A 26,546-nucleotide genomic window follows, 5' to 3' on the forward strand; every position below is an offset into this window, starting at 1 on the left:
AATTATTCTCGATACCATTCATTATCCAAAATCATTATTATGTTTTCCAAGTCCAGTCATCCGAATATAAATGAAAAAAATTAAATAAAATATTTTTTTTTCTTTTTTTAATGAATTAAATCAAGATCACCTAATCCTAATAATATCTGCCTATCTCCTAAAATAATAACCTCTAAATTAGAAAATCTATATTTTATTTCTTGATTCCGGAATCACAAAAGAAAATCCACAAGTAATTATCATCATTAATCATCTTCTTCTTCTTAAATAAAGAAATCTTTAAGTTGGAAATAAGTCTAAGTCCCTAATCCTAATTATTTTTTTCATAACATTCTTCAGTTAAAGTCCATCAGTTCTTGTTACTTTTGCACAAATTCAACTGATAAAAAAATATATAATTTTTAATAAAAATGATTAAAATGGTAAAAATTGTTAAAAATGATAAAAATGCTTATTTTCACTATTTCCACTCAATATTCCATGACGAATCACTGATTTCAGTGACTTAACGTTAGTAACCACAAGTAAGTTCCAAATTATTTTTAGCCCAAAAATGGCTATTTCAAATATATTTTGTCCTTAAAATGAAAAATATTGGTCTCCTCGACGGTATCATTAGGTAAAAATACTCAAATACCACCTTAAATAAATGTAGGTATCGTTCAAAGTTCAATCATAATCGTATTTCTAATAGAAATTGTACTAAACATGTTTTAGGGTTTAGCAATTATTAATCAGGCATCCCTGATTCCGTAGACATGCATTTGGTTAATTCCTAAACGTAATTGCAGTAAAGGTTTTGAATTATGGGATTATTATTTGAATTAAAATTCATTCTTGACAACAAACTTCCAATGACATTTATAACAACGTTGGTATGAATTAATTATAAAGACGACAAGTTTCCCTTCATATATTTCCTACCTGGATATTTCTTCCGAAGACAGTGTAAGGTAACCTAATTATATGAAATATGCGGTGTCTTGCAATGTACGCGTGTACCATTAACCCTAAATACCATTCATAATCATTTTATTATTCTGCCGCAAATAGTAATCATCACCATCGGCTCATATTACGTCGTATTTACCGTCAAAACTACTCATAAATACATCTATCTCTCCATCTACTACCGTTAATTACCATCATATCATATAATTCAATCTCATAAACACATTACGACGAATAATTATACACGTTTGCACATTAATGTGCCAATCAAACCATAAATTCTCTATGTAAACACATATCATCACCAACATGACGGCAAATCATTCCAACATCATATTACTTTACCATAATAGTACACTTTTGGGTTATAATTCATATATCATACGCGTAAACATGCTAGCTTAATAATAAAATGCATATATAAATTAAATAAGTTGATATCTACTCACTTTTCATTGCGTCGAATCGGCAAACATATTCAGGTTATACGTAAATCAACTATCTTCTTCAAGAATATTTAAGGTTACGTCATTCAAAATATGAAGTTTTCGTCCCATAATAGTTATAAATTACAGTCCAAATCTCTCCTGGTTTTGCCTTACGCATTCCTATATTATGTCATAGACTGTAGAATCTGGAAGAAGTACCTATTCCCCTATTAGTAATAATAGCTCAACATGGACAATTTCATTTCGAAGATAATAACGTCTGTGATTTTATCACGAAGAACTAGGTTAAATACCGTACCAAATATACACTATAATATCATTACAAATTTACTACATATCAATTTCAAGAAAATAAATATCTCTTTGGAACTTATCTTGTGATTACTGACGTTAGATGGTCGGCCTCGGACTGGATGTTGTCATCTAGGGACTGCGTCGAACGGCATCTTCCTCTGCTACGTCCCCATTTGGTTGTGACTCGGGATTCGGGATAGCAGTAACAGCTGGGCGGCTTCCGTCAGACAGTCGGCTCCATATCCCGTTTAGCCTTGCATCATGATGTTGCGGTCGATCATAACAGAAAGAAACATTTCCAATCCATGCATTAGTTTCATATCCATACTCTCAAGAATAAATTTCAGGCTTGTAATTAATGTCAGGTTTTAAAATAATACTTCAATATTGATCTTTAGTAAGAACTTGACAGTTAAATTTTTGCAAGTTATTCCTGTAAATATTCTCTTTTCTATACGGCTAATCAATTTATACTTCGTAAAATTTAACTTGGTTACTTGTACGGACTTGAATATCCACTTCGACTACTGTTAGGGTATTTCCTAACTCCCTTCACGATATTCTTTTGTGAATGTCTGTTTTGCGAATATTCTCTTACTTCGCGAGCTCTCCAGCAAGTAACTTGTATAATATCTTCCTTCTGTTCAGACGAAGACTGACTATATTTCGTGAGGATAGTTTATTTCGATTTTACGTTGCGGAATTTTTTTTATTGTTCAGCTTCTTGTTCTTCTTTTAACAATATTAAAACCTTCTATTATTTTACCACGGCCGTATGGATCCTTGACAATTCCCCGTCTCGGTCCGTGATCTAGGCATCATTAATTTGTCGAATAAATATCTTTGCCGTCACGTGCACGGCCTTCTTGAATATATACACGCTCGTAAAATGTAAACACTTCGAAATCATGGCCTAATTTATTTAATATGTGCATTCCTTTGTGACGTATGGCCCAATTACGTAATCTTCGCGATTACTACCGTGCATGGCAAACTTATAGCTTCGTATGACGACCTTCATCCCGGAATTAGGACGATGAAAACGGTACATTTATCCTCCTGCCATAGATAAATAAATATGCTGCTCGCAGTATATTTATTTCAATTTTTATTATTCTAAACTGATGTAGCTTTTCATCGGCCTGATTTCGCTCATCTATATCATATGTTTCAGATTTTAGTTAATATTCTATTCTTGATCTTCTTTATAATATGGTTTCATGTTTGATGCATTGTATACGTTTTGATATGTCCCATCCAGGCTTTCTAACACATATGCGTTGTTCCCATAAACCTTCTTTACCACATATGGACCATCATATAAATGAACGAATTTGGCGAATATTCTTTCTGAAACGTTAGAGATTGGTACTTTCTTTATCATTACCAAGTCATCAACCCGGAATGGTGAGTGGAATTTCTTATGTTGGACTCTTCTTCGGCGTTTGTTTGCCTGTTCTTCTAATTTGGCACTTACTATTTGATTAATCTCTTCGCAAGTGGGTTTTGGTTCTTCATCTTTTCCTATAATCTCATCCCATGGTCGAGTTGGCCGTTCGTTCAAATGTACGAGTTTTGGTATCTGGCTCGTTGATTCATGGACAGTGTCATTCATACATGCTTCGATTATTTTAATTACTTCAATCCATTTCCAATGACTTTGGGAGCAATATATCCTACAATATTTAGAAATTTCTCGCATGCATCGCTCCACTGGATTGGCTGACGGGTGTCTTACTGAACAATAGACATGTTTAATTCCTAAAATTTGCATTGCATCCTGGAATTCACCCGATGTAAACTGTGTTCCCCTATCAGTTAAGATTCTTTTCGGTTTTCCCATCTGAGGTATAACGTTTTTGTTTATAACTCTCAGTATTTGTTTAGTTGTTGCTCTCTGTATAGGCTGTAGGACTGTGAATTTTGAAAAAATGTCCATTGTGACAACTATATACTTATTTCCTTTAACAGCTGTTGGTAACCTTCCATATAAATCTGTTGCAAAGATCTCACGAGGAGCTGTTGGTATTATCGCAATTGGTTCCTGCTTGGTAAGGAAAGGAGTATATTTTGTCCTTTGGCATATATCACAGGTCTTGATTACATCTCTAATTGTTTGTCTCATTCCTGTCCATGTAAATCTTTCCATTATCGTCCTCACCACCTTTTCTATTCCTCCATGTCCAATTATCCTATGGGCATGCCAAATTATCCCTTTCTGCAAAGATCTGGGTACTACTATTTTGGTCTTTTTCAAATCTTTGCCGACATACTGCTTCAATATTCCATGTTCCATTATATATTTACCATCTCTATTATTTTCCCTGTCGTCATCGAAATCACTTTGTTCAATCCTTGTTATTTCTAACATTAATTTCTCATCTGCTCTTTGCCATGCCGATATATCCCTTAGTTTTTCTAAAAATTCTTCGTCCTGTCTTACTAATTCGATCTGATTTATAGTTTCTTCTTTTACCACAGGATTCCTGCTTAATGCATCCGCGAGGATATTGTCCTTCCCACTACAATGTTCAATTCTAATATTAAACTGTTGGGCGAATAAAATCCATCGGGTGACTCTTTCACTTAGCATCGCCGCCTTAAGACCGAATTCCAAAGCTTTGTGGTCTGTACGTATAGTAATTGGAAATCCATATACAATCTTTTTCCACTGTTGCAGAGCATAAATAATTGCTAGTAACTCGTGCTCAGTTGTTGTATAGTTTACTTCATGGCTGCGTAACTTGCGGCTTGCAAATGCCAAGTATACTCGATCCTCATCATTTTCTGGTGCCTCCTGGTATAAGTATGCTCCTATACCGACATTTGATGCATCCGTTTGTATGATAAACTCTCTAGTATAATCCGGATATCCTAACTTGATACTATTTGCCATCAATCTTTTCATTGCCAGGAAAGCTTCTTCTGTGTGAGTATTCCATTTCCATTTGTTGTTTAATTTTAACAAATCCTGCAATGGCGCTGCAATTTCTGTATATCCTTTACAGTGATTTGCGAAGAACTGGGTCATTCCCAAAAATTGCCTAACTTGTTTTATACGCGTTGGCCTAGGAAATTCGCAAATTGCTTGAATTTTAACTGGATTAGGTTTCACCCCGTTTCCGTCAATCACATGTCCGACAAATAATATCTCATTTTGACAAAATTTTGATTTGGCCAGGTTAATTTCGAATCCTGTAGTTTCCAAATTATCTAATAATTGCTTCAACTTACTACAATGTTCGTCAAATGTTTCTGTTGCAAAAACCATGTCATCCACATAGCATGTCACATATTCTTTTACGTCAGGTAACAGGTTCCTATCTAATGCCCTTATCAATACAGCACAACTGTTTTTCAATCCGAAAGGCAACCTACAATAAACATATGTTTGGTTGTCGAACATAAATCCGGTTAGAAGTCTAGATTTTTCTTCTAAAACTATATGATGAAACGAAGATGTAAAATCCAAACTCGAAAAATACTTCTTGCCCTTAAATTTCTTTATTATCTCCTTAATTTTTGGAACTTGATTATATTCTGGTATTAATTTCTCATTTAACTTTCTACAATCAAGGCAAATTCTTAGTTTTCCGTTACTTTTCTTTACAATGACTAATGGATTCAAATATGGTGTAATAGTCTTTATAATTATACCATCAGCTACCACATCTTGGATGATCTTCCTTACTTCCTGGAAATATTTTTCAGGTACGTCATATAACCTTCCTTTGTATGGTGTCCAGTCATTTGCGATGATTTTATATTTAAAATTCGGAATCTTTCCCGGTTTATCCTTAAATATTCCTGAATACTTTTCTATTATCGAATATAATTTCTGTTTCTCTTTAGGACTCAATTTCGTTTCTGCGATCTTTCTCCAAATGTCTGGCTCTTCTTTTTCTTCATCTTTTATTAAAATCTTCTCCAAGCTATGTATAATTTCTTCCATTTCCTGAGTCTCATTTAACGGTATTTTCTCTTCCATTAACTTTTCAGTTTCAACAGCTTCAAATTTCATATGCTCCGTGTTTTCCGCCTTTCCCTCTAACTTTATCCTTTCCTTGATTATCTTTCCATTTTCCTTAACGATGGGAAACCTTACTTCCTGATTTTTCAAGTCTATTACCATCTCCGTTGTTACAATAAAATCCACCCCAAGAATCACATTGTATTTAATTTTGTTCATAATTATGAATGGGTGTTCAAATATAAATCTACCAATCCTGACATTTAAATAAGTTTGTAATTTACATTCGACAGATTTATCTGGTATAATCCCTCTTATTTTCATTTGTGCAACTGGTATAATTGGCAACTTTCCTTCTTGATTTACCTCAACAAATAATGCTTTTGATATAACACTTATACTTGCTCCTGAATCAACCAAACAATGTGTTTTCAGGCCATTTATTCGTGCAGTAACAATGGGTAAGTACGATTTATTTTCTTTATGAATTTCTTGTGTCTCATCTAATAATTCATCCGGATCGATATCCCAAGCCTCAATTTGTAGTACATACCAACTCTTAATTTTGTCGCCCAATTTTTCCAAAATGTCATCTCCCTTACTCTCTACATCGAAATTGGCGTTTTTTTTTTATTCTGGGAGTCTGTCTGATATGATTGAGCTTCTGGATTCAGTTTTTGCCCTTCTCTATCTTTTCTTTTGTATTCCTGAAGCTCTAGACTTTCGGCTCCCTCTATGTCTCCATTGATGTCTCGATCCCTGATCGCTTCTTCCCATCTTTTCTTTTCTCTAGTTTCTTTTCTCAATTCCTGTATATACTGTCTATTCCTATTCTCCCTATTATTGTTTCTGTTCATCGGTGCTCCATGATACATTGGTCTCTGTCTGTAACTTCCTCTTTCTCTTTCATTTCCAAATCGGCTAGGCTGTCGATGACATGGCATAAAACGTCTCTCTTCATTCTGCCTTCCATTATCATGCCCATTCTGCCTGCATCTGCATCGGTTTCGATCACCTGTCCTCTCATCATCATCACTAAGTTCTCTCTTCCTTGAGCTTCTATCGTTTTCTCTTTTCTCGGATACCGATTTCTTCTGATTATTTTCCCAATTTATCACGTTCACTTCTTCTTGATTGTTTGCATTTCTATGGATTCTTGCTGTCGGATGACTCGACGTCATATCCAGCTGCCTTAAAATACTTTCCATTTCAATTGCGGAAGTTACATTTGCAGCAGCTAATAATCTCTGAGTTTCTGGAGGAAACTGCTTTTGAATTGTCTTTATCGCCTCTAATTCGCTGGGCGCAGAATCTAGGTCCTGGAACCTGTGAAACTGGTACGAGAAATAGTCACTAAATCTCGTTGGTCCTACCGACGAATATCTTTTTGAATACAACTCCAATCTAAGGTTTTGTTGAATCTCCGGGTTCCAAAATCGTTTGAGAAATGCGACCTTGAACTCATCATAATCGTGGAAAGTGTACTTAAATGCCTGATACCACAAATTTGGATTTGCATCTAAGTGTTTTTCTACTATCCTAAGTTTCTTTTCGTCAGGTATTCTATTTTCTTTAAAATATTCCTCCATTTCTCGCAAAAACCTCTTTGGTGACATTGCCGCGGTATTACTAAAATTTTTGGGCCTGTCATCGTACGTTTTTACAATATTTATAATGGCTGGGCTTCCATTTCCAATATTTCCAACTATAACGTCCTTACTGCTCTGATCATTTTCGCCCGAAATTGTCGGTGTTCCTTCCCTGTCATTTATATTTATATCTACGATTCTCTGTTCATTCAATTGTTTTGACATCTCTAATTTTGTAGTTTGCATTTCACCCCTTATATTCTGAATTTCTTTCTTCATCTCGTCAATTCCCTGCTCCGTTCTAATCATTCTCTTCTCCGTTTCATTTTTGTTCTTCTTCATTTCTTCATTTAAAATTTTCATCTCATCTCCAATATGGTCACGTGCTAATATAAAATTATCTCCCAGCGTTTTATTTGCTGTTATTACGTTCTCATTTATGTCTTTTAACTTCTCTTCATATTGATTCCATTTTTCTTGGGAATCCACCCTCATCGACTCCATGTTTTCCGTTAGCTTCTTAATTTCATCCTCTTTCAATTCCTGGATATAATTTCTATTTTCAGCTAATTCTCCTCTAATTTTATCCATTTCATTATGGATCTCTTTGTTCTTATCCTCCATCTTTTCCATCATTTCAGTTCGAAGTTCGCTTATCCCGTTTTTCATCTGGGAAACTTCTTCTTCAATCTTGCCAATTCCTGTTCTAATCATCTCCTCTTGCCTCTTCTCCATCCTTCTCATCTCCTCAATCTGGCTTCGATGCCTTTCTTCTTGTTTTATTTGGTATTCCTCCTGTTTCTGTCGGTATTCTTCTCGAAATCTTCCAAATATTTCTTCCAATTGCTCTTTCTGTCTCACTTCTTGCTTCCTCAGTATTTCTTGCTGTTTTTCTTCTTGTTTCCTTATCATTTCTTGCTGTTTCTCTTCTTGTTTATGATTATGTTCTTTTTGCTCTTCTTTCATATTTCTCATCTCCACCATCATTTCTTTTAACATTTCCATTATTCCCTTCTGTTCGTCTTTTGTCTTGTCTAACTTTTCGGTTATCTGGTTTATCTGCTCATCCTTCTCCTTAAATTTCTGTTCCTGTTCTTTTTTTGCCTTTTCTGCATCCTCTATCATTCTATTTATCTCCTCATCCTGTCCTTGCAGTTTCTCTCCCTGCTCCTTCTGATATTCCTCTAATTGTAAACGAAGTTGGTTCAAACTCGTCATATTTGCATTTACTATAATCCAACCTACTCAAAAGTCCAAATTCCCTAAATTATGACTTAAATTCAATAAAGTTTATATCAATTGCTCAATCAATATGGAAAACCAACTATCTGACTTCCCCCGCTATTCAGCCGTCCTACTATCCCAGTCATTCAAAATATTGAAAATAAGCATTTTTTTTTCTTTTTACATCATTACCCTATTATCTATTGCTATCTAAGCATAATACAATATAATGATTGAAAACAATATTATAAATTATCTTAATCAATTAATTATTTAAATTATTAATACAACCTATCTTAATAATTTTTATCCTTCTCTTCTTCCGCCTTTCTTCCGTATCCTTGGATTGTTTATCTTTCTCCCAACTCCTTCTTTCCTTCTTGGTATCCTCTGAAAATATTCGATCTCAGATAATCATCTATTTTTCATCTCACTGCTGATTACTATCTTTCTCAGCCATCCTCCTTCATTATTTTCTTCCATAATGCCATATCAAGTATCCTCAATCATGTTTCAACGGTGTACTACCAACTCAACATTTGGGCTAAGGTATCCTCAATCATGTTTATTGCTGGGCATCAATTTACTGCATCCTGCAATTACCTTGTCACTACCTCTTAGTATCCTCAATTTTTGTTCCAACGTTTGGCATTATTTTATTCTTAATATGCGCCCTAAATAGTATCCTCAGTTTTGCTACGAAGTTATGCGTCATTTTAATATGGCCTGGGTGTCCTCAGTCTTGCTACACCGTTGGGCACTATTTTTAATATTCCTGTACGGCCAAGAGTTATTTTTTTAATTAGGCTGGGTGTCCTCAGTTTTGCTCCAAAGTTGGGCGCCATTTTTAATATGCACCATCCTGAGGGGTAGTTTCATCCTTGCACCATATTGGGCGATCATCTTTAATATGAACATTAACTTGGGTAGCAATTGCTCCGGCTATTTTTCCCCTCGATCTCCCATCATCCTAATAGATCATCTAATGGATGAGTGCATTATTAATTTGATGCTGAGTGTCGTTGGCTAAGTTCATTTTAAATATTCATTATATTCGCAGTTATTGCCTCAAGGAAATCTAGCGGAATCATAACTTAGAATTCTCCTATCGGAATATATACGATATGGTAATCCTAACTTTGCCTGGTGACACCTCTCAGGGATAATGAAATTACTTTTTAAAAAAAAATACTATTTTAACGTGAGGTCAACTGAGGCACCACATCTCAACATCAACAAATTATTCTCGATACCATTCATTATCCAAAATCATTATTATGTTTTCCAAGTCCAGTCATCCGAATATAAATGAAAAAAATTAAATAAAATATTTTTTTTTCTTTTTTTAATGAATTAAATCAAGATCACCTAATCCTAATAATATCTGCCTATCTCCTAAAATAATAACCTCTAAATTAGAAAATCTATATTTTATTTCTTGATTCCGGAATCACAAAAGAAAATCCACAAGTAATTATCATCATTAATCATCTTCTTCTTCTTAAATAAAGAAATCTTTAAGTTGGAAATAAGTCTAAGTCCCTAATCCTAATTATTTTTTTCATAACATTCTTCAGTTAAAGTCCATCAGTTCTTGTTACTTTTGCACAAATTCAACTGATAAAAAAAAATATAATTTTTAATAAAAATGATTAAAATGGTAAAAATTGTTAAAAATGATAAAAATGCTTATTTTCACTATTTCCACTCAATATTCCATGACGAATCACTGATTTCAGTGACTTAACGTTAGTAACCACAAGTAAGTTCCAAATTATTTTTAGCCCAAAAATGGCTATTTCAAATATATTTTGTCCTTAAAATGAAAAATATTGGTCTCCTCGACGGTATCATTAGGTAAAAATACTCAAATACCACCTTAAATAAATGTAGGTATCGTTCAAAGTTCAATCATAATCGTATTTCTAATAGAAATTGTACTAAACATGTTTTAGGGTTTAGCAATTATTAATCAGGCATCCCTGATTCCGTAGACATGCATTTGGTTAATTCCTAAACGTAATTGCAGTAAAGGTTTTGAATTATGGGATTATTATTTGAATTAAAATTCATTCTTGACAACAAACTTCCAATGACATTTATAACAACGTTGGTATGAATTAATTATAAAGACGACAAGTTTCCCTTCATATATTTCCTACCTGGATATTTCTTCCGAAGACAGTGTAAGGTAACCTAATTATATGAAATATGCGGTGTCTTGCAATGTACGCGTGTACCATTAACCCTAAATACCATTCATAATCATTTTATTATTCTGCCGCAAATAGTAATCATCACCATCGGCTCATATTACGTCGTATTTACCGTCAAAACTACTCATAAATACATCTATCTCTCCATCTACTACCGTTAATTACCATCATATCATATAATTCAATCTCATAAACACATTACGACGAATAATTATACACGTTTGCACATTAATGTGCCAATCAAACCATAAATTCTCTATGTAAACACATATCATCACCAACATGACGGCAAATCTTTCCAACATCATATTACTTTACCATAATAGTACACTTTTGGGTTATAATTCATATATCATACGCGTAAACATGCTAGCTTAATAATAAAATGCATATATAAATTAAATAAGTTGATATCTACTCACTTTTCATTGCGTCGAATCGGCAAACATATTCAGGTTATACGTAAATCAACTATCTTCTTCAAGAATATTTAAGGTTACGTCATTCAAAATATGAAGTTTTCGTCCCATAATAGTTATAAATTACAGTCCAAATCTCTCCTGGTTTTGCCTTACGCATTCCTATATTATGTCATAGACTGTAGAATCTGGAAGAAGTACCTATTCCCCTATTAGTAATAATAGCTCAACATGGACAATTTCATTTCGAAGATAATAACGTCTGTGATTTTATCACGAAGAACTAGGTTAAATACCGTACCAAATATACACTATAATATCATTACAAATTTACTACATATCAATTTCAAGAAAATAAATATCTCTTTGGAACTTATCTTGTGATTACTGACGTTAGATGGTCGGCCTCGGACTGGATGTTGTCATCTAGGGACTGCGTCGAACGGCATCTTCCTCTGCTACGTCCCCATTTGGTTGTGACTCGGGATTCGGGATAGCAGTAACAGCTGGGCGGCTTCCGTCAGACAGTCGGCTCCATATCCCGTTTAGCCTTGCATCATGATGTTGCGGTCGATCATAACAGAAAGAAACATTTCCAATCCATGCATTAGTTTCATATCCATACTCTCAAGAATAAATTTCAGGCTTGTAATTAATGTCAGGTTTTAAAATAATACTTCAATATTGATCTTTAGTAAGAACTTGACAGTTAAATTTTTGCAAGTTATTCCTGTAAATATTCTCTTTTCTATACGGCTAATCAATTTATACTTCGTAAAATTTAACTTGGTTACTTGTACGGACTTGAATATCCACTTCGACTACTGTTAGGGTATTTCCTAACTCCCTTCACGATATTCTTTTGTGAATGTCTGTTTTGCGAATATTCTCTTACTTCGCGAGCTCTCCAGCAAGTAACTTGTATAATATCTTCCTTCTGTTCAGACGAAGACTGACTATATTTCGTGAGGATAGTTTATTTCGATTTTACGTTGCGGAATTTTTTTTATTGTTCAGCTTCTTGTTCTTCTTTTAACAATATTAAAACCTTCTATTATTTTACCACGGCCGTATGGATCCTTGACAATTCCCCGTCTCGGTCCGTGATCTAGGCATCATTAATTTGTCGAATAAATATCTTTGCCGTCACGTGCACGGCCTTCTTGAATATATACACGCTCGTAAAATGTAAACACTTCGAAATCATGGCCTAATTTATTTAATATGTGCATTCCTTTGTGACGTATGGCCCAATTACGTAATCTTCGCGATTACTACCGTGCATGGCAAACTTATAGCTTCGTATGACGACCTTCATCCCGGAATTAGGACGATGAAAACGGTACAATATATATATAGTATATACAAACTCCACATTAGAAAGGTTAATGCGGGGGGTCTTTCAGTCTCTTAGAGATGAATGTCCAGCTCTTCCAGCCAAGAGAGTGCCTCAGGGGTCACTCGGTGAATGTCCTCGATGGAACCAGCAAAAGCTCGCAGAGGGCAGTCCTTCAGAATGTGCAGGATGGTTTGCACTTCAGCACCAGAGTCACAAGCAGGAAAGTCTTTCCAGCCCCACTGATGCAGAGCAGAAGCACTTCTTCCTACTCTGCAGCATATCCTGTTGAGTGTGGTCCAGGTGGAGCAAGGAAGGTTGAGCCCAGGCAACTTTGTAGTTGGATCCATGATGTTGACAATTCCATGAGGGTGTGATTGAGACCATTCGTGTTTCCATATTTCATCAGGCTTGAAATGTGAATTAACTAATTCCTTTGCCGTCTTCCAGGCAGGTTTCCGTGACTTGAGTCTCATTACGGCATTTTCATCTGTATCCTGATGTATTGGGAGGTAACTGTTCTTCGCTATCCTGGTCCACAGTCCAACAAGGGCGCTTTGCCATCTGATGTGAGGAGGCTGAATGTTGCTCAACAATGGTAACCATTGAATAGGAGTAGAGTGCAATGTACCTGATATAATTCTCATTCTGTGGTGCAGTTGGACATCAACCAGACTAGTGTGAGAGCTATTGAGCCTTACAGAGGAGCAATATTCAGCTGGTGAATATACTATTACTAGAGAAGTTGTTCGTAGTGTGCATGCATCTGCACCCCATGAAGTACCAGCTAGTCCACCCAGCCAGTTGTTACGGCTTTAAAGCTTAGCAGCCAGTTTCTCAACGTTGCTCAATGTCCGTAGGTTTAACCTTAAAGTATCCTACACGTGTCCTCTGGGTGGTGCTAATAGAGCAATAACAAGAATAAGATGCCGCCGTACTGCCCATACAGGGCCTCATGGTTATGACAATTGAGAAATCAAGTTAAACAACAATAAGAACAGTCCTTCTGAGGACTCGCATTTCCAGACCTGAACCTTCGGCTCTCAGTTAACAATCTGCCAACTTTACATCGAAGGAATCAGTAAGTCTAAAAGTGAATACTTATCCAAAATCCTTCTGGATCTCTCCATGGATGTAGTTGTGTTTCAGGAAACTCATACAGAAGATGACCTTCAACAACACAATGGTTCCACCTGATCGATACAGAAAATGCGGATGGTTACTTGCAACAGTATTCTGGGAGTCCTTCCTTGTTCCAGATTTTCAATATGCATTGGTGTAATGATATTTTCACTGGTTCTGCTACATATTTCCAAAGTTCTGTAACTGATTGGTCTTCTCCAGTTGCTTTGTAGTTTTGGAGCTCTTTCAAAACTTTGTAGACTTCTTGGATTGTGGGTAGGTTTATATTTTCTGCTGGTATTTTAATTGGAGTTTGTGTGATTATTTGAAGAAGTTCTGGGAGATATTTGCAATTTAGCAATTTGTTTAATGTTTCTGCTAAAATTTCGGTATTTTTTTCTATACTACGGTCCATTTTATCTTTTATATTAATGTGTAGGGTCATATCTTTATAGTTGTCTGCTAAATATTTTTTAGTAACCTGTGGAGTTTTTTCGCTATTTGTTTCCATCATTAGGAGTGTATCTTTTTGGTATTGGTGTTAAGCCCTCATTATTTTTTGGCTAATCTTTGTTTTGTGAGTTCCAAGAGTGATTCTTCTGTTTCTTGACTCTGATATCTTAACCAGGCTTGGTGTCTATCTTCCACTGTTTTATCACATTCATTGTTCCACCATTGGTGATGGATTTATTGGGGCTATTTATTCAGCTATTTGTTTCAATTGGGGAATTATTTCCTGTAGATCGTTTTATATATATAAATTCTTAGTTTGTTCTTCGTATTCCTGTTATTTATCAGTTTATGGGGGTTGTCTTCTTTCTTGGGGTGGGATTTTTCTCTGTCAATGGGGTGAATTTAATTTTTATCAAATAACTAGCTGATGTACCAGTGCTTCGCTACGGGATTCTCAGAAAGACTGTCTTTGTGGTTTTCGTAACTTCAGTTAACTTAGGCCATTACAAAAGCATTAGCAGGAATGTAGGGATTAAAAGCAATGTTTTCATATAAAATACTCGCTCAGATGAAAAACCGCACATTTTCACACTTTTAACGAACAGTACTACGGTGCTGGATCAGCCCCGTGTCTCAGACGGCAGCTTGTCGGCCTCTCACCGCTGGATACTGTGGTTCAAATCCCGGTCACTCCATGTGAGATTTGTGCTGGACAAAGCGGAGGCAGGGCAGGTTTTTCTCCGGGTACTCCGGTTTTTCCTGTCACCTTTCATTCCAGCAACACTCCATTATTTCATAGCATTTATCAGTCATTAATAAATCACCTTGGGAGTGGCGACCCCATTGTAATAATAGCCTATATATGTTTCATTCGTTAGATCCCTAACCCGGTCAAAGAGTGGAAAACAGGTTGTAGGGGGGTGTTTTTTTTCCCACTACGGTGCTGATCTAACAGTCCAGAGTTCCAGTGCTGGAATGACCAGGCCGCAGACAGCTGTGAACACTCCTCAGCCATTATTCCGTTAAATATACACACTGCTTATTCTAATGAGTGCCTCAGAGTAGAGGTTGAATAGCTCGAATGCTATGATGAACCAGTGCGTTATGTACCAGTAGTATCAGAAAATTTGGGAGCCAAAGGAATGGCATGCTAAAGAAGAAAGTTATCTAACTCCCCAACTACTTCCCGCCAATATTCAGGCAGGCTGTTACACTCGGTACGACCGGGCGAATTGGCCCTCCAGTTAGGAGCTCGCAGCTGTGACCTTGCATCAGGGAGGTAGGGGGTTCGAAACACACTGTCGACAGCCCTAACGATGTTATTCCGTGGTTTCCCATTTTCACACCAGGCAAATGCTGGGGCTGTACCGTAATTATTGCCAGGGCCCCTTCCTTTCCACTCCTAGCCCTTTCCTATCCCATCGTCGCCATAATACCTATCTGTGTCGGTGCGACGTAAAGCAAGTTTAAAAAAACTCGGTAAACAGCAGTAATCCCATCTATCGGACATGACTGGCAACAGAAGGCACAAAGTACATCACAACAAACAATGGTCAATATAATGTTATTGTTGTTGAATGTTATGACATTTCTGTATTGTAGGGCTTCACATTTCGGTTTTTTTTTTCGACTTGGTGATATTAGGGCATCCTACGAAATTATTTATAGCGTACACTGTAGTTCCTTATTCCCCGACTTTCCATACTGATTTTCATTAAATTCTGTTAACCCATTTTCTCGTGATTTGGCACTGATATGGACTTAGCAACAAAAATCCAAATTCATGAATATCTCTGTTATCATAGCTGGTACGGTAAAAATATATAAGACATAAGTGATCGGAAATTTAATACTCTATAACTTTAGTAATGTAGTATTTGTCGATAGGACCACCAATAACACAAATATTTCAGAATTAAATTTTAGGCCTTCCCTTAAACTACCATTTCTTTCAGCGTGAATAGGATTATTTATAGCCTAGATTCTAGTTACTTATTATCCGACTTTGCATACCTATTTTCATTAAGATAGGACCACTAATAACATAAATATTTGAGAACTAAATTTTAGGCCTTCCCCTAAACTACCATTTCTCTCAGCGTTAATAAGATTATTTATGGCCTAGATTGTAGCGATTTATTTCCGGACTTTACATACCTATTTTCATTAAATTCTCTTCAGCCGTTTTCTCGTGATGCGTGTACATACATACAGACAGACAGTAAGTATGAAAAAATTAAAAAGTGCATTTCCTTGCTTCTATGAACACGGCCAATACAGAAATACCATCATTTTTAAATTCTGAGCAATGTACAGACAAAACTCTTATTTTATATACATAGATGATCCGTTCCAGAGCCTCCGCGGCTCAGGCAGCAGCGCGCCGGCCTCTCACCGCTGAGTTCCGTGGTTCATATCCCGGTCACTCTATGCGAGATTTGTGCTGGACAAAGCAGAGGTTGGACACGTTTTTCTCCGGGTACTCCGGTTTTCCCTGTCATATTTCATTTCAGCAACACTCTCCACTATCATTTCATTTCATCTGTCATTCATTAATCATTGCCCACAGGAGTGCGACAGGCTTCAGCAGCCGACACAATTCCTATCCTCGCTGCTACATGGGGGCTTCATTCATTCCATTCCTGACCCGGTCAAATGACTGGAAACAGACTGTGGATTTTCATTTTCAATGATCTGATCTGGTATCTGTCCCTCTGAGGACTTTCACACTGTAGATTTCCCTGTGGTAATTCATATCCATACAAATATGTTCCAGTTGTCATTTTTCTCTTTTCCAGTCGGATGTTTCCAAGTTTTGGTCTTCTCTTGAAGTATGTTGACTTTGAGATCATGTCATGGTTTCTGCAGAATTCCACCAGTCTTATGCCATTCCTATTTGTTCTTCTTTGTGCTGGTCACTACCCTGTTAGTTCTCTGTATCTCTTTTCCCTTCCTAACTGGACATTAAAATCTCCAATTAACATTTTGGTGTGATTTTTATTTATGTTTGTCGTCTGATCTAGAAGCTCCCAAAATCCATCCACGTATCATGGGCATTTATATTGTGTATATTCTATTTGCAGCTTTTATAGTTAGTATGCGAGCCTGGAAGATTGTGCTTTGAATTCTATTATGGACGCAATTATTTTGAGATTGACCATGAATCCCTTTCCAAATTGTGGACATAGCTTTATTACTCATTTTCCTTGTATTCCCTTGTAAATTCTATATCCTTGTGATTCCATTGGTTCCTGATCATTGGTTCTCATTTCTTGAACTCTGGTTATTAGAATCCCTCTGGAATCCATTTCGTCTGTCAAAATTTTTAGTTTCCCTGGTTTTATGATGGAATTTATATTGTGTGTTGCTATCCTATTCTTACCATTATTCTTGCTATTATTACCTTATTCTTTTCAAATTAATTTCATCATACAAGTTGTGTGTAAAATGTACGTCGAATAGACAGATATCGCAATGGCAACATGTGGTAACACTACGTGAATATGCATGTGAATAGAGACATTGTGTACCGCGCGAGTTGGTCGTGCGGTTAGGGGCGCGCAGCTGCGAGCTTGCATCCGGGAGATAGTGGGGTGGAACCCCACTGTCACCCACCCCACTGTCGGCAACCCTGAAGATGGTTTTCCGTGGTTTCCCATTTTCACACCGGCAAATGCTGGGGCTGTACCTTAATTAAGGCCACACCCGCTTCTTTCCCACTCATAGCCCTTTCCTATCCCATCATTGCCATAAGACCTATCTGTGTCGACGCAACGTAAAGTCAATAGCAAAAAAGAGACATTGTGAGAACACAACGTTGAATTGAACATACAAAGCTGAAGCAGGTTAATCTTCTGAGACCAGTCAAATTTTGTGCTTGTGAAGACTCGTGTCATAGTGCAGTGGAGCAATGCATAAACATGTTTTCGTACATTTTGGGAAAAATGGCATCAAAGATGCTTGCGATGTTGGTGCAAGTGAATGGAACAGAAGCCGTAAGCAGAAAATGTGTTTACAACTGATTGAAATGCTCTCGGGATGGAGAGGAAACTCTTGTATGAAATAAGGGTGGCATACATGAAAAATATGCTTCTTACCAGATTCAAAAAGCAATACTTTTACCAAGAGTGCAGCTTTTTTTTTTTTCATTTCGTTAGTAATACAGCTGGATGAACTGTAAATGGAAATAACTTCTTACACACTAGAATCAGTGTATTACAAAAATGTTTTAGTGGAATGATGATCTCCTTATAACTTATGTGTTCAAAACACAGTATATCACATTGGCTGATTGCCTGAGCACTAACCACTATTGTAGGAATTGTGTAAGAACTCATGGCCAAAGCCTAATGTTATTGGTCAATGGGAAAATAAAACCCTAAATACATCATCCCTGATGACAATAGACCACCCAACCGGGCGAGTTGACCGTGCAGTTAGGTGTGCACGGCTGTGAGCTTGCATGCGGGAGATGGTGGGTTCGAATCCCACTGTCGGCAGCCCTGAAGATGGTTTTCTGTGGTTTGCCATTTTCACACCAGGCAAATGCTGGGGCTGTACCTTAATTAAGGCCACGGCCGCTTCCTTCCAACTCCTAGGCCTTTCCTATCCCATCATCGCCATAAGACCTATCTGTTTCGGTACGACATTAAGCCACTAGCAAAAAAGAGAAGATTAGACCACCCACTGTCAATCACAAAGCAAATTCTCCCTCACTGTACCTCCGCTTCACAGTTAGTTGTATAGAAATTATGACTGGTTAATCATTATTCAGCATTTGTTTTTTTAGTACAAAACTTGGTGTGTGAAACCAGATCCATACCATTTGAAATGAGGTGGGATAGGGATATAGACAAGTTTGAATTCAGTGAGTTAGGATATGTACAAGGTTTAGCTAAGGATTGCATGAGGAAAGTAGTGGACTGTAGGTATAGGACATGAGGTAGATAGCCAGTTCATATCACTGGATTCCTGTGGAATTATTAGCATAGATATATTTACACACTTAAATCCGTATGTGCTAGTTGCGCTGACTGTCATCATCCTTACTTCACGCGATCGACTGTCACCGTTTCATCTCACAGACGCCCTCACTCCCGGTGATGGCAGGAAGTAGCCGGTAGTCTACCCTCTCCTAGTGGTAATACAAAGTGGCACTGTCCTAATCTGACCTCTGGTGAGGGCTTGCTAAATTAGAGTGGAAGCAAAGCAGCAAAGATATGTCTAGGCATAGAATCTCAAGGATAATTTAATAAAACCACCTATTCAATACTTTCCACGTTTAATGTGGTTTGAATCTACATGAATTTATGTAGACTTATCAGGTCAGGTACATGTTTCACCCATTATTTGGGCATCTTCAGGCTGTAGACAACCTTTAGGTCAAGGTTTGGAACCTTTTTAACCATATATAGTATAATATACAAACGTTAATCATCTCTTGAGACTAACATGCCAGGATAATAATTTTAAAAAATGTGAACAAAACATAACTGTGGGTAACATAAATTAATGGTGTTTTAACACAAATAAAAACTTGTCGGTCTTATTCTATCTAACTTAAAAACATGTCCAAAACTAAAATGAATCTTCTTCCTCTATCAAAGGTCTTGGTTAAAGAGGATATTACATACCGGGGTTCATTTGACCCACTTTTATCATTTCATGTTCTTGACGCACCATAACTAAATTCAGAATGTGTTGTCAACCACAAGTGGAGATTTAGAACTGATTGTTAATTGTTGGCTGGTCAAGATTGTTGTGAATGAAAATATAAATTTAAATTACTGGTAACGGTGTTTTTTTACACACTTAAAACTTGTCAGTCCTATTATTCTATTTAAAGTTATGTCTGGTGATCAAACACCATTCTTAAAATTTATTCCTAGATCCTTCATCAGCTCTTATGAAAATGTTAGAACTCTTGAATAGGCTACAGCTATGATCATGAAATTCTTATTGGACGTATTTACGGAATATATATGTAAACAGATGGATATGTACTGTAATTGTTGTATTTTCTTTCTCTCATTTTCTTCATAATTTTTATACATGTTAATGTTATTTATCCATGTTAATGTTTGTTATTTTCTATAGTTAGAGCTTCCCGCTGGACTTACCAATCTTGGTAATACCTGCTACATGAATGCAACAGTGCAGTGTCTGAAGACCGTTCCTGAGTTACGAGAAGCTCTTCGGGACTTCCAGGGCGGTAAGTATCTCTTCTGATTAACGATGTAATGATTTCATTTTTTAAGTCATCAACCCAGAAATTGTTTTAGTCCTCAGATAACACTGCCAAAAGTAGTGCATTTACAGGGAAATTGCAAAAACTAATGGTGATGCTATATTGAGGTGTTCATTTGTTCCTTTTTAATTAATTATATAGTAATACTGTATTCTCTGTTTATTAATCATGTATAGTACAGCAATCTTAAACTGTTTGAAGTGGCTCTATTATGATTCCTGCCAGGCTGAGTGGCTCAGATGGTTGAGGCGCTGGCCTTCTGACCCCAACTTGGCAGGTTCGATCCTGGCTCAGTCTGGTGGTATTCGAAGGTGCTGAAACAGCCTCGTGTCGGTAGATTGCTAGCACATAAAAGAACCCCTGTGGAACAAATTCCCGGCACTTCAGCGTCTCCGAAAACCATCAAAGTAGTTAGTAGGATGTACAAGACAATATTATTATTATTATTATTATTATTATTATTATTATTCCTTACCTTGCTGAAAACTTTGATGTGTAAATGCGATGTTAAACCTCTATTTAAGAAAAGCTTGTTAGAGAGGATCTAAGATCCTCCTCAGTCGTGGTTTGGCGGGTAGTGAGATGTGAGTGCCCCACAAGGCTTAAGTTTTGTGAGAAAAATGTGTGTATGAAAACTGTTCTGGACCCTCTCATGAAAGACTTGAGTCACTCCATGTTCAAAAATGAGCCCTGCACTTTCCAGCAAGATTCTGCACCGGCTCATAAGGCCAGAGTGACTCGACAGTCGTTGCAGGCCACTGTACCAGACTTCATCTTCATTGTTCTAAGTGGACTTCTGGTAGCCCCGATCTCAATCCCCTGGACTTTAAACTGTGATCGTTGCTAGAGGGAATGGTCTTCAGGAGTAGACACTATATGTGTTCATTAGTGGCATTAGTGACAGATTTCCCAATTGATACTCTCCGTTCTGCGATTGGATATTTTGAGGATAGTTGCAAATTTTGTGTGATATATATATATATATGTAACATATTAAGAGGAAATTGAAAAATCTCTACCCATATTCCAATTATTCAAACAATAGTTTGTGCTTGTATTTATGGCTAGACTAGGTACAGTATTTCCATGAAACTATCCACATTGCCCTAGATTGCTTGGCCTAATATAACAGACTAGAAGAGTCATCAGTTGAGACACCATCATTCCGTGTAAAGGCTAAGGATTGAGGGGGGTCTTGTCCTTTTTGGTTCTATTTTGCATAACTTGTATTTCTGTACTTAACAACATAGAGTTGCTTTTAGAAAATAGTCATTTCCCTTATTGCATTTGTTACAAGTTGTCAGATACAGTATGTAGCAATAAAATATCAAAGAGAGAGACCATGGAGGTAAACTCAACAATTATTATTGTTATCGTATGGCATTTACAAGCATAATGTGTAAAAATATACAATTAACATACAAATTAAAATATAGAGGTAATTAAACTAGAATGTCCAGCTTCGACAACCAGTCCACTGCCCTTGGTGTCAATTCATGCAGAGTCCGTAAACCGTCCCTAAATGCTGACAGTGGACAGCTCTCAACAACATGAAGCAATGTCTGCTTCTCAGCACCACACTCACACGCAGCACTTTCACTATATCCCCACTTTTTCATCATATATCGGCACCTGCCGTGGCCTGTTCTGAAACGTTTGAATTTTGACCACTCATGTCGAGGAAGATCGAAACCTGGCACTGAATTTTTCATAGGAGTGTAGATCAGTCCAGAGTGGATTTCTGGATTTTAATCTCATCACAGGTGGATCTCGTAAGGCATTGAACAAAAGTGAGTTCCTGTGTGCAAAGGCCTTCTTGAGCAACTGTACTTTCGCTTACTTTCGCTGCTTTTCTCCTCAGATCTGGAGGAGCAATGTTTGGTAAAACAGGCAGCCACTGAGTAGGAGTGGACCTCACTGTACCAGTATCAACTCTCATGGTTTCATTGAGCTGTACGTCAATCTTGCTTGAATGTATGATGTTTTCCCACACAGGAGCGCAGTACTCACCAGCCGAGTATGCTAGAGAAAGTGAAGCAGTGCGAAGAGTGTTTGCATCTGCACCCCAGTTGCTGCCCGCTAGCTTATGCAGTAGATTTACTCATGTACTCGGCTTCTTTGACAGATTCAAGCAATGCTGTTTGAATGACAAGGACCGATCTAGTGTGACACCCAGATATTTTGGGAAGAAGTTGTGGGAGACTTCTGTTCCGTTAAAAAACACATGTAGCTTCCGATTAGCTTCCATGTTATGCAAATGGAATGCTGTTACTTCCATTTTACTAGGATTTGGCTGGAGTCTTCATTTGTGAAAATAGTCACACATGGTAGCTAGGTCCTCTGTGAGTACATCCTCACAGTGTGCCAAATCCGTACTCTCAGTAGCTCAACAATAATCATATGCTAAGCAGAAATTGCCGTGCAGTGGAAGCATAAGAATAGTTTATCCCAAAAAAGAATACATGTTACCCAATGGATCCGACCAGATCTTAGAAATAGTCTGGAGCTGAACCTGAGCCTCATAAGCCAAAAAAGAACCAGCAAATGAGGCAATTATATCAATAACATCAACAGTAATTAAAATAAAATGAATGGTTTATTCATAATTAGGGCTTGGAAGTTTTTTCTTAGGGGTTAAAAATGTATGCTTATACATTGTGCACGAATTATGGAATTTTCAGTCATTTGAACATGCTTTTATGGTGCATATAACTGCATATTTTGCTGATTTTGATAAATGCATCATATTTTAGTATTTTAGCGCTTATATGGCATATTTTAATCAGTTTAATGGTTTTTATAGTATTTTTTAAACAGCTTTTTTCATCTGGTTGATGTTGGCAGTAATGTTGCACATGATGACGCAACTTGTCATGTGGTAAGGAGTTATGATGTCACGCAGTGAATCCCCTGTTTCATTATCTACCCTCACGCTTAGCAGTCGACTGGCTGTCCATTGAGTCATGTAGCGGTGTTGTGAACTGGTTGTGACCAAACTATATTTCGCGCATAAAGTGTCCGTTAGAAAGTTCTTTAACCCTTTTGCTCTCAGGCTATTTTCACTGGTCAAGCCCAAAACACTCAGGCCATTTTTCAGGATTATGCATGTTAAAATGTAAAAAATTGCCATATAAAGAAATCCCCAGTTACAAAATTGAAAAAAATTACAGTAGTACACTATTTAATATCGTTTTAGGAAAAAAATATCCCAAAATTGTTCATGGCATATTTTACTTCAAAATAAATTTTGAAATTTGAAAATATATTACAAAAAATAAAAATCTGTTTTTAAATACTAAAAAAGTAATATGTTCTTTAGTGATATTGTTGTTCAGTCATTCTGAAAATAAGAGCATTTAATTCTGTATAACATGATATAATTTTGTTTTTTGTATTCTTATTTAGTCATGAGTTATAGCACCTGACGTAAAGAACTGTACACGTACCTTCCGGAGTGAGCATTTGTGTTTTGGAAACCATTCTCCTATCATCAGTACCTGTAAAATCCGAATCACTTCTTCTTTATCTACAGCTTTTCCCACACCTGTGGGGTCGCGGGTGCGAACTGTGTCGCACATGTGGATTTGGCTGGTGGTTTATGGCCGGATGCCCTTGCTGACGCCAACCCTATATGGGGGGAAGTAATCACTATCGTGTGTTACCGTGGTAGTTTGTAGTGTAGTGTGTTGTCTGAATATGAAGAAGAAAGTGTTGGGACAAACACAAACACACAGGCCCCGGGTCAGAAGAATTAATCAATGGCGATTAAAATTGCCGATCTGGCCGCGAATCAAACCCGGGCCCTCTGAACCGAATACCTCAACGCTGATCATTCAGCCAATGAGTCGGACTGAAATACGAATCAATATCGGTTATAACGTCACCATCATCGTCTAAAGCATCTAAATAACCCAAAACATCGGAATTATTTAGTCTAGAACTTGGCCCAGCCATGTAAAAAAATTAGGCCTACTCGTGGCACGAAAATCTAATAACACGAAATGTTAAACTAAAATTCACTTGAGAACACTGATAAATGTAGAATATAAACAAAATATAATTAACAATAATCTATTATTAAAATGGAAACAATAAAACGAAGGAAAACACGTATTTTGAAGCTTAAATGAGACTGTACTGGCAAGCAGCACACTTCAACTCGTCATGCGGTGAACATACGCGGTTTGATAACTTCATTTGTTCCAAACAGGTGAGCTTAGTGTCTGTATCTCTCGAGAAAAGTGTAAACTAAATCCAAAAGCTACTATTAATGTCTTTTCCTGACATCTGGGGGTCCATTAAGGTACTTATACAGCCGTCCGAACACAAAGCCGATAGATCGGCACGCTGAGTGTTTTAAGCAATACCACCCGAGCCGATAGATCGGCTCGCTGAGCGTATAAGAGTTAAATGCCAAAAATAAGAGCAACTTCGAGTTGTAGATTAACTAATTTACAGAAGGAGTTTTCAGGTGACTTAATATCTACAGATAATAAGGTACTGTTCTGTGGAGCGTGAGAGAAAACAATAGGGAGTGAGAAAAGATTTCAAATAGTTCAACACATAAACACAGCAAAAAAATAAGGCAAATTTAACTAGCAAACTTGCAAATAAAGAGCCTGTTCAAAAACAACTATTAGAGTGTTTAGGAAGTAGGATTAGTGAATTTTCTTATGACTTGTGCCAAGCATTTTTATCTGCTTATATTCCCTTGTATAAAATTAATAACCCCACATTAAAACATTTTCTTGCCAAATACACTCGACAACATGTGCCTGAAGCAAGTACATTGTGTAAGACTTACGTAGGACGTTGTTACAATAACGTATTGTCAAATTTACAAATTGAATTAGCGGATCTGTTTGTGTGGTTGTCTATTGACGAAACCACTGATTCTGAGGGCCGATTTATTGCTAATGTAATTGTGGGCACCTTAAATAAGGAACAAAAGATGATACCATATCTTCTTAATGTGTGTGAATTGCTGGCCAGTAACAATGTAACTGTAAACGCAGTGTGTGTTGGACTCATTGAAATTATTATGGCCACCTGGAATCAAATACGACCGGCTACTTTTATTTGTTACCAATGCAGGTACTTACATGATAAAATCAGGACAGTCACTAAAAGGCATTTTTCCTAACTTAATTCATATAACTTGTTTGGCACATGCTCTTAATCAAATTTCTGAGACAATACGCAATTCTTTCCCATTGGTAGATCGATTTTTGGCTTCTTCAAAGAAAATTTTTGTTAACTCTCCTTCAGGAGTCAAGTTGTTTAGATCAACAGCACCCAATATTCCACTTCCTCCTGCGCCAGTGTTAACACGATGGGGAACATGGCTCGATGCAGCTTTGTATTATGCTGAGCACATAGAAGTATTCAAAGAGGTTGTTCAATTCATAGGACTTGAATGAAGCTGCATCAATACAAACAGTGCAAAATATTCTGTCAGGCATTGAGTTAGAAGAGAATCTTGTTTTTATAAATGCCCATTTTTCTTTTTTGCCAACCGCCATAACATTACTGGAAGCTGTAGGATCTCCCTTGAAGGAGATACTTACTGTTTTTGAATAAACAATATCCAATCTAAATTCTGTTCCTGGAAGTATAGCTAAAAATTTAAAGAAAAAATAAATCATATAAATTCAAAAAATCCTGGTTGTGCGATATTTGAGACATTCTCGAAGGAAAACTGTCTGTCGCACCAAGAGACTTGCCTCTTTCTGTGGAGCAGTTGTCATTTAAATATGCCCCAATAACATCTTGTGATGTGGAAAGAATTTTTTCATGTTACAAAAGTGTTTTGCGAGACAACCGACGATATTTTTCCGTTGAAAATTTGTGCAAAGTGATGGTTGTGAACTGCAATTCATCACTCAGCATTGACAGCGGGACCATTTCTGCTTCAACCTCCAAGGAACAAGTGTAAGTTTATTATTATCAATACTGACCTGACTTGTCTACTGCCATTTTTTCATTTTAATAGTGCATATTTATTGGCATATTTTCAAGTTTTTAAGAGCATATTTGCATGCACATTTCTTAGATTTTTAGGGCATGAACTTCCGAGCCTTATTCATAATCATAGAATAAAAATGTGGTTAGGCTCATAGTATTCCGTTCATAAGCGATATTCGACAGGTTTAAACCAATCAAACATGGACCTTTTCCTTTTCTACTGACTTAACTTGTAGTCAAAAGACAAATATCTCCTTTTTTATCTTTTACCACAAACACGGCAGACATTTTCTTCTTTATAACAGTCCCCTA

The 26,546-nt window shown here is 36.8% G+C and overlaps 1 protein-coding gene across 1 annotated transcript in view; it reads left to right on the plus strand.

Moving 5' to 3' along the window:
* Nucleotides 1-26,546, plus strand: part of Usp14 (ubiquitin specific protease 14) — a 123,382-nt gene that overhangs the window by 31,494 nt on the left and 65,342 nt on the right. The window contains exon 4 of the mRNA XM_067147073.2: nucleotides 20,120-20,234. Coding sequence (XP_067003174.1) covers nucleotides 20,120-20,234 — 115 coding nt within the window. The remainder of the gene's footprint in view (nucleotides 1-20,119; nucleotides 20,235-26,546) is intronic.

Source organism: Anabrus simplex, chromosome 5 (assembly GCF_040414725.1).
Source record: "Anabrus simplex isolate iqAnaSimp1 chromosome 5, ASM4041472v1, whole genome shotgun sequence".
In the NCBI taxonomy this organism is placed as follows: domain Eukaryota; kingdom Metazoa; phylum Arthropoda; class Insecta; order Orthoptera; family Tettigoniidae; genus Anabrus; species Anabrus simplex.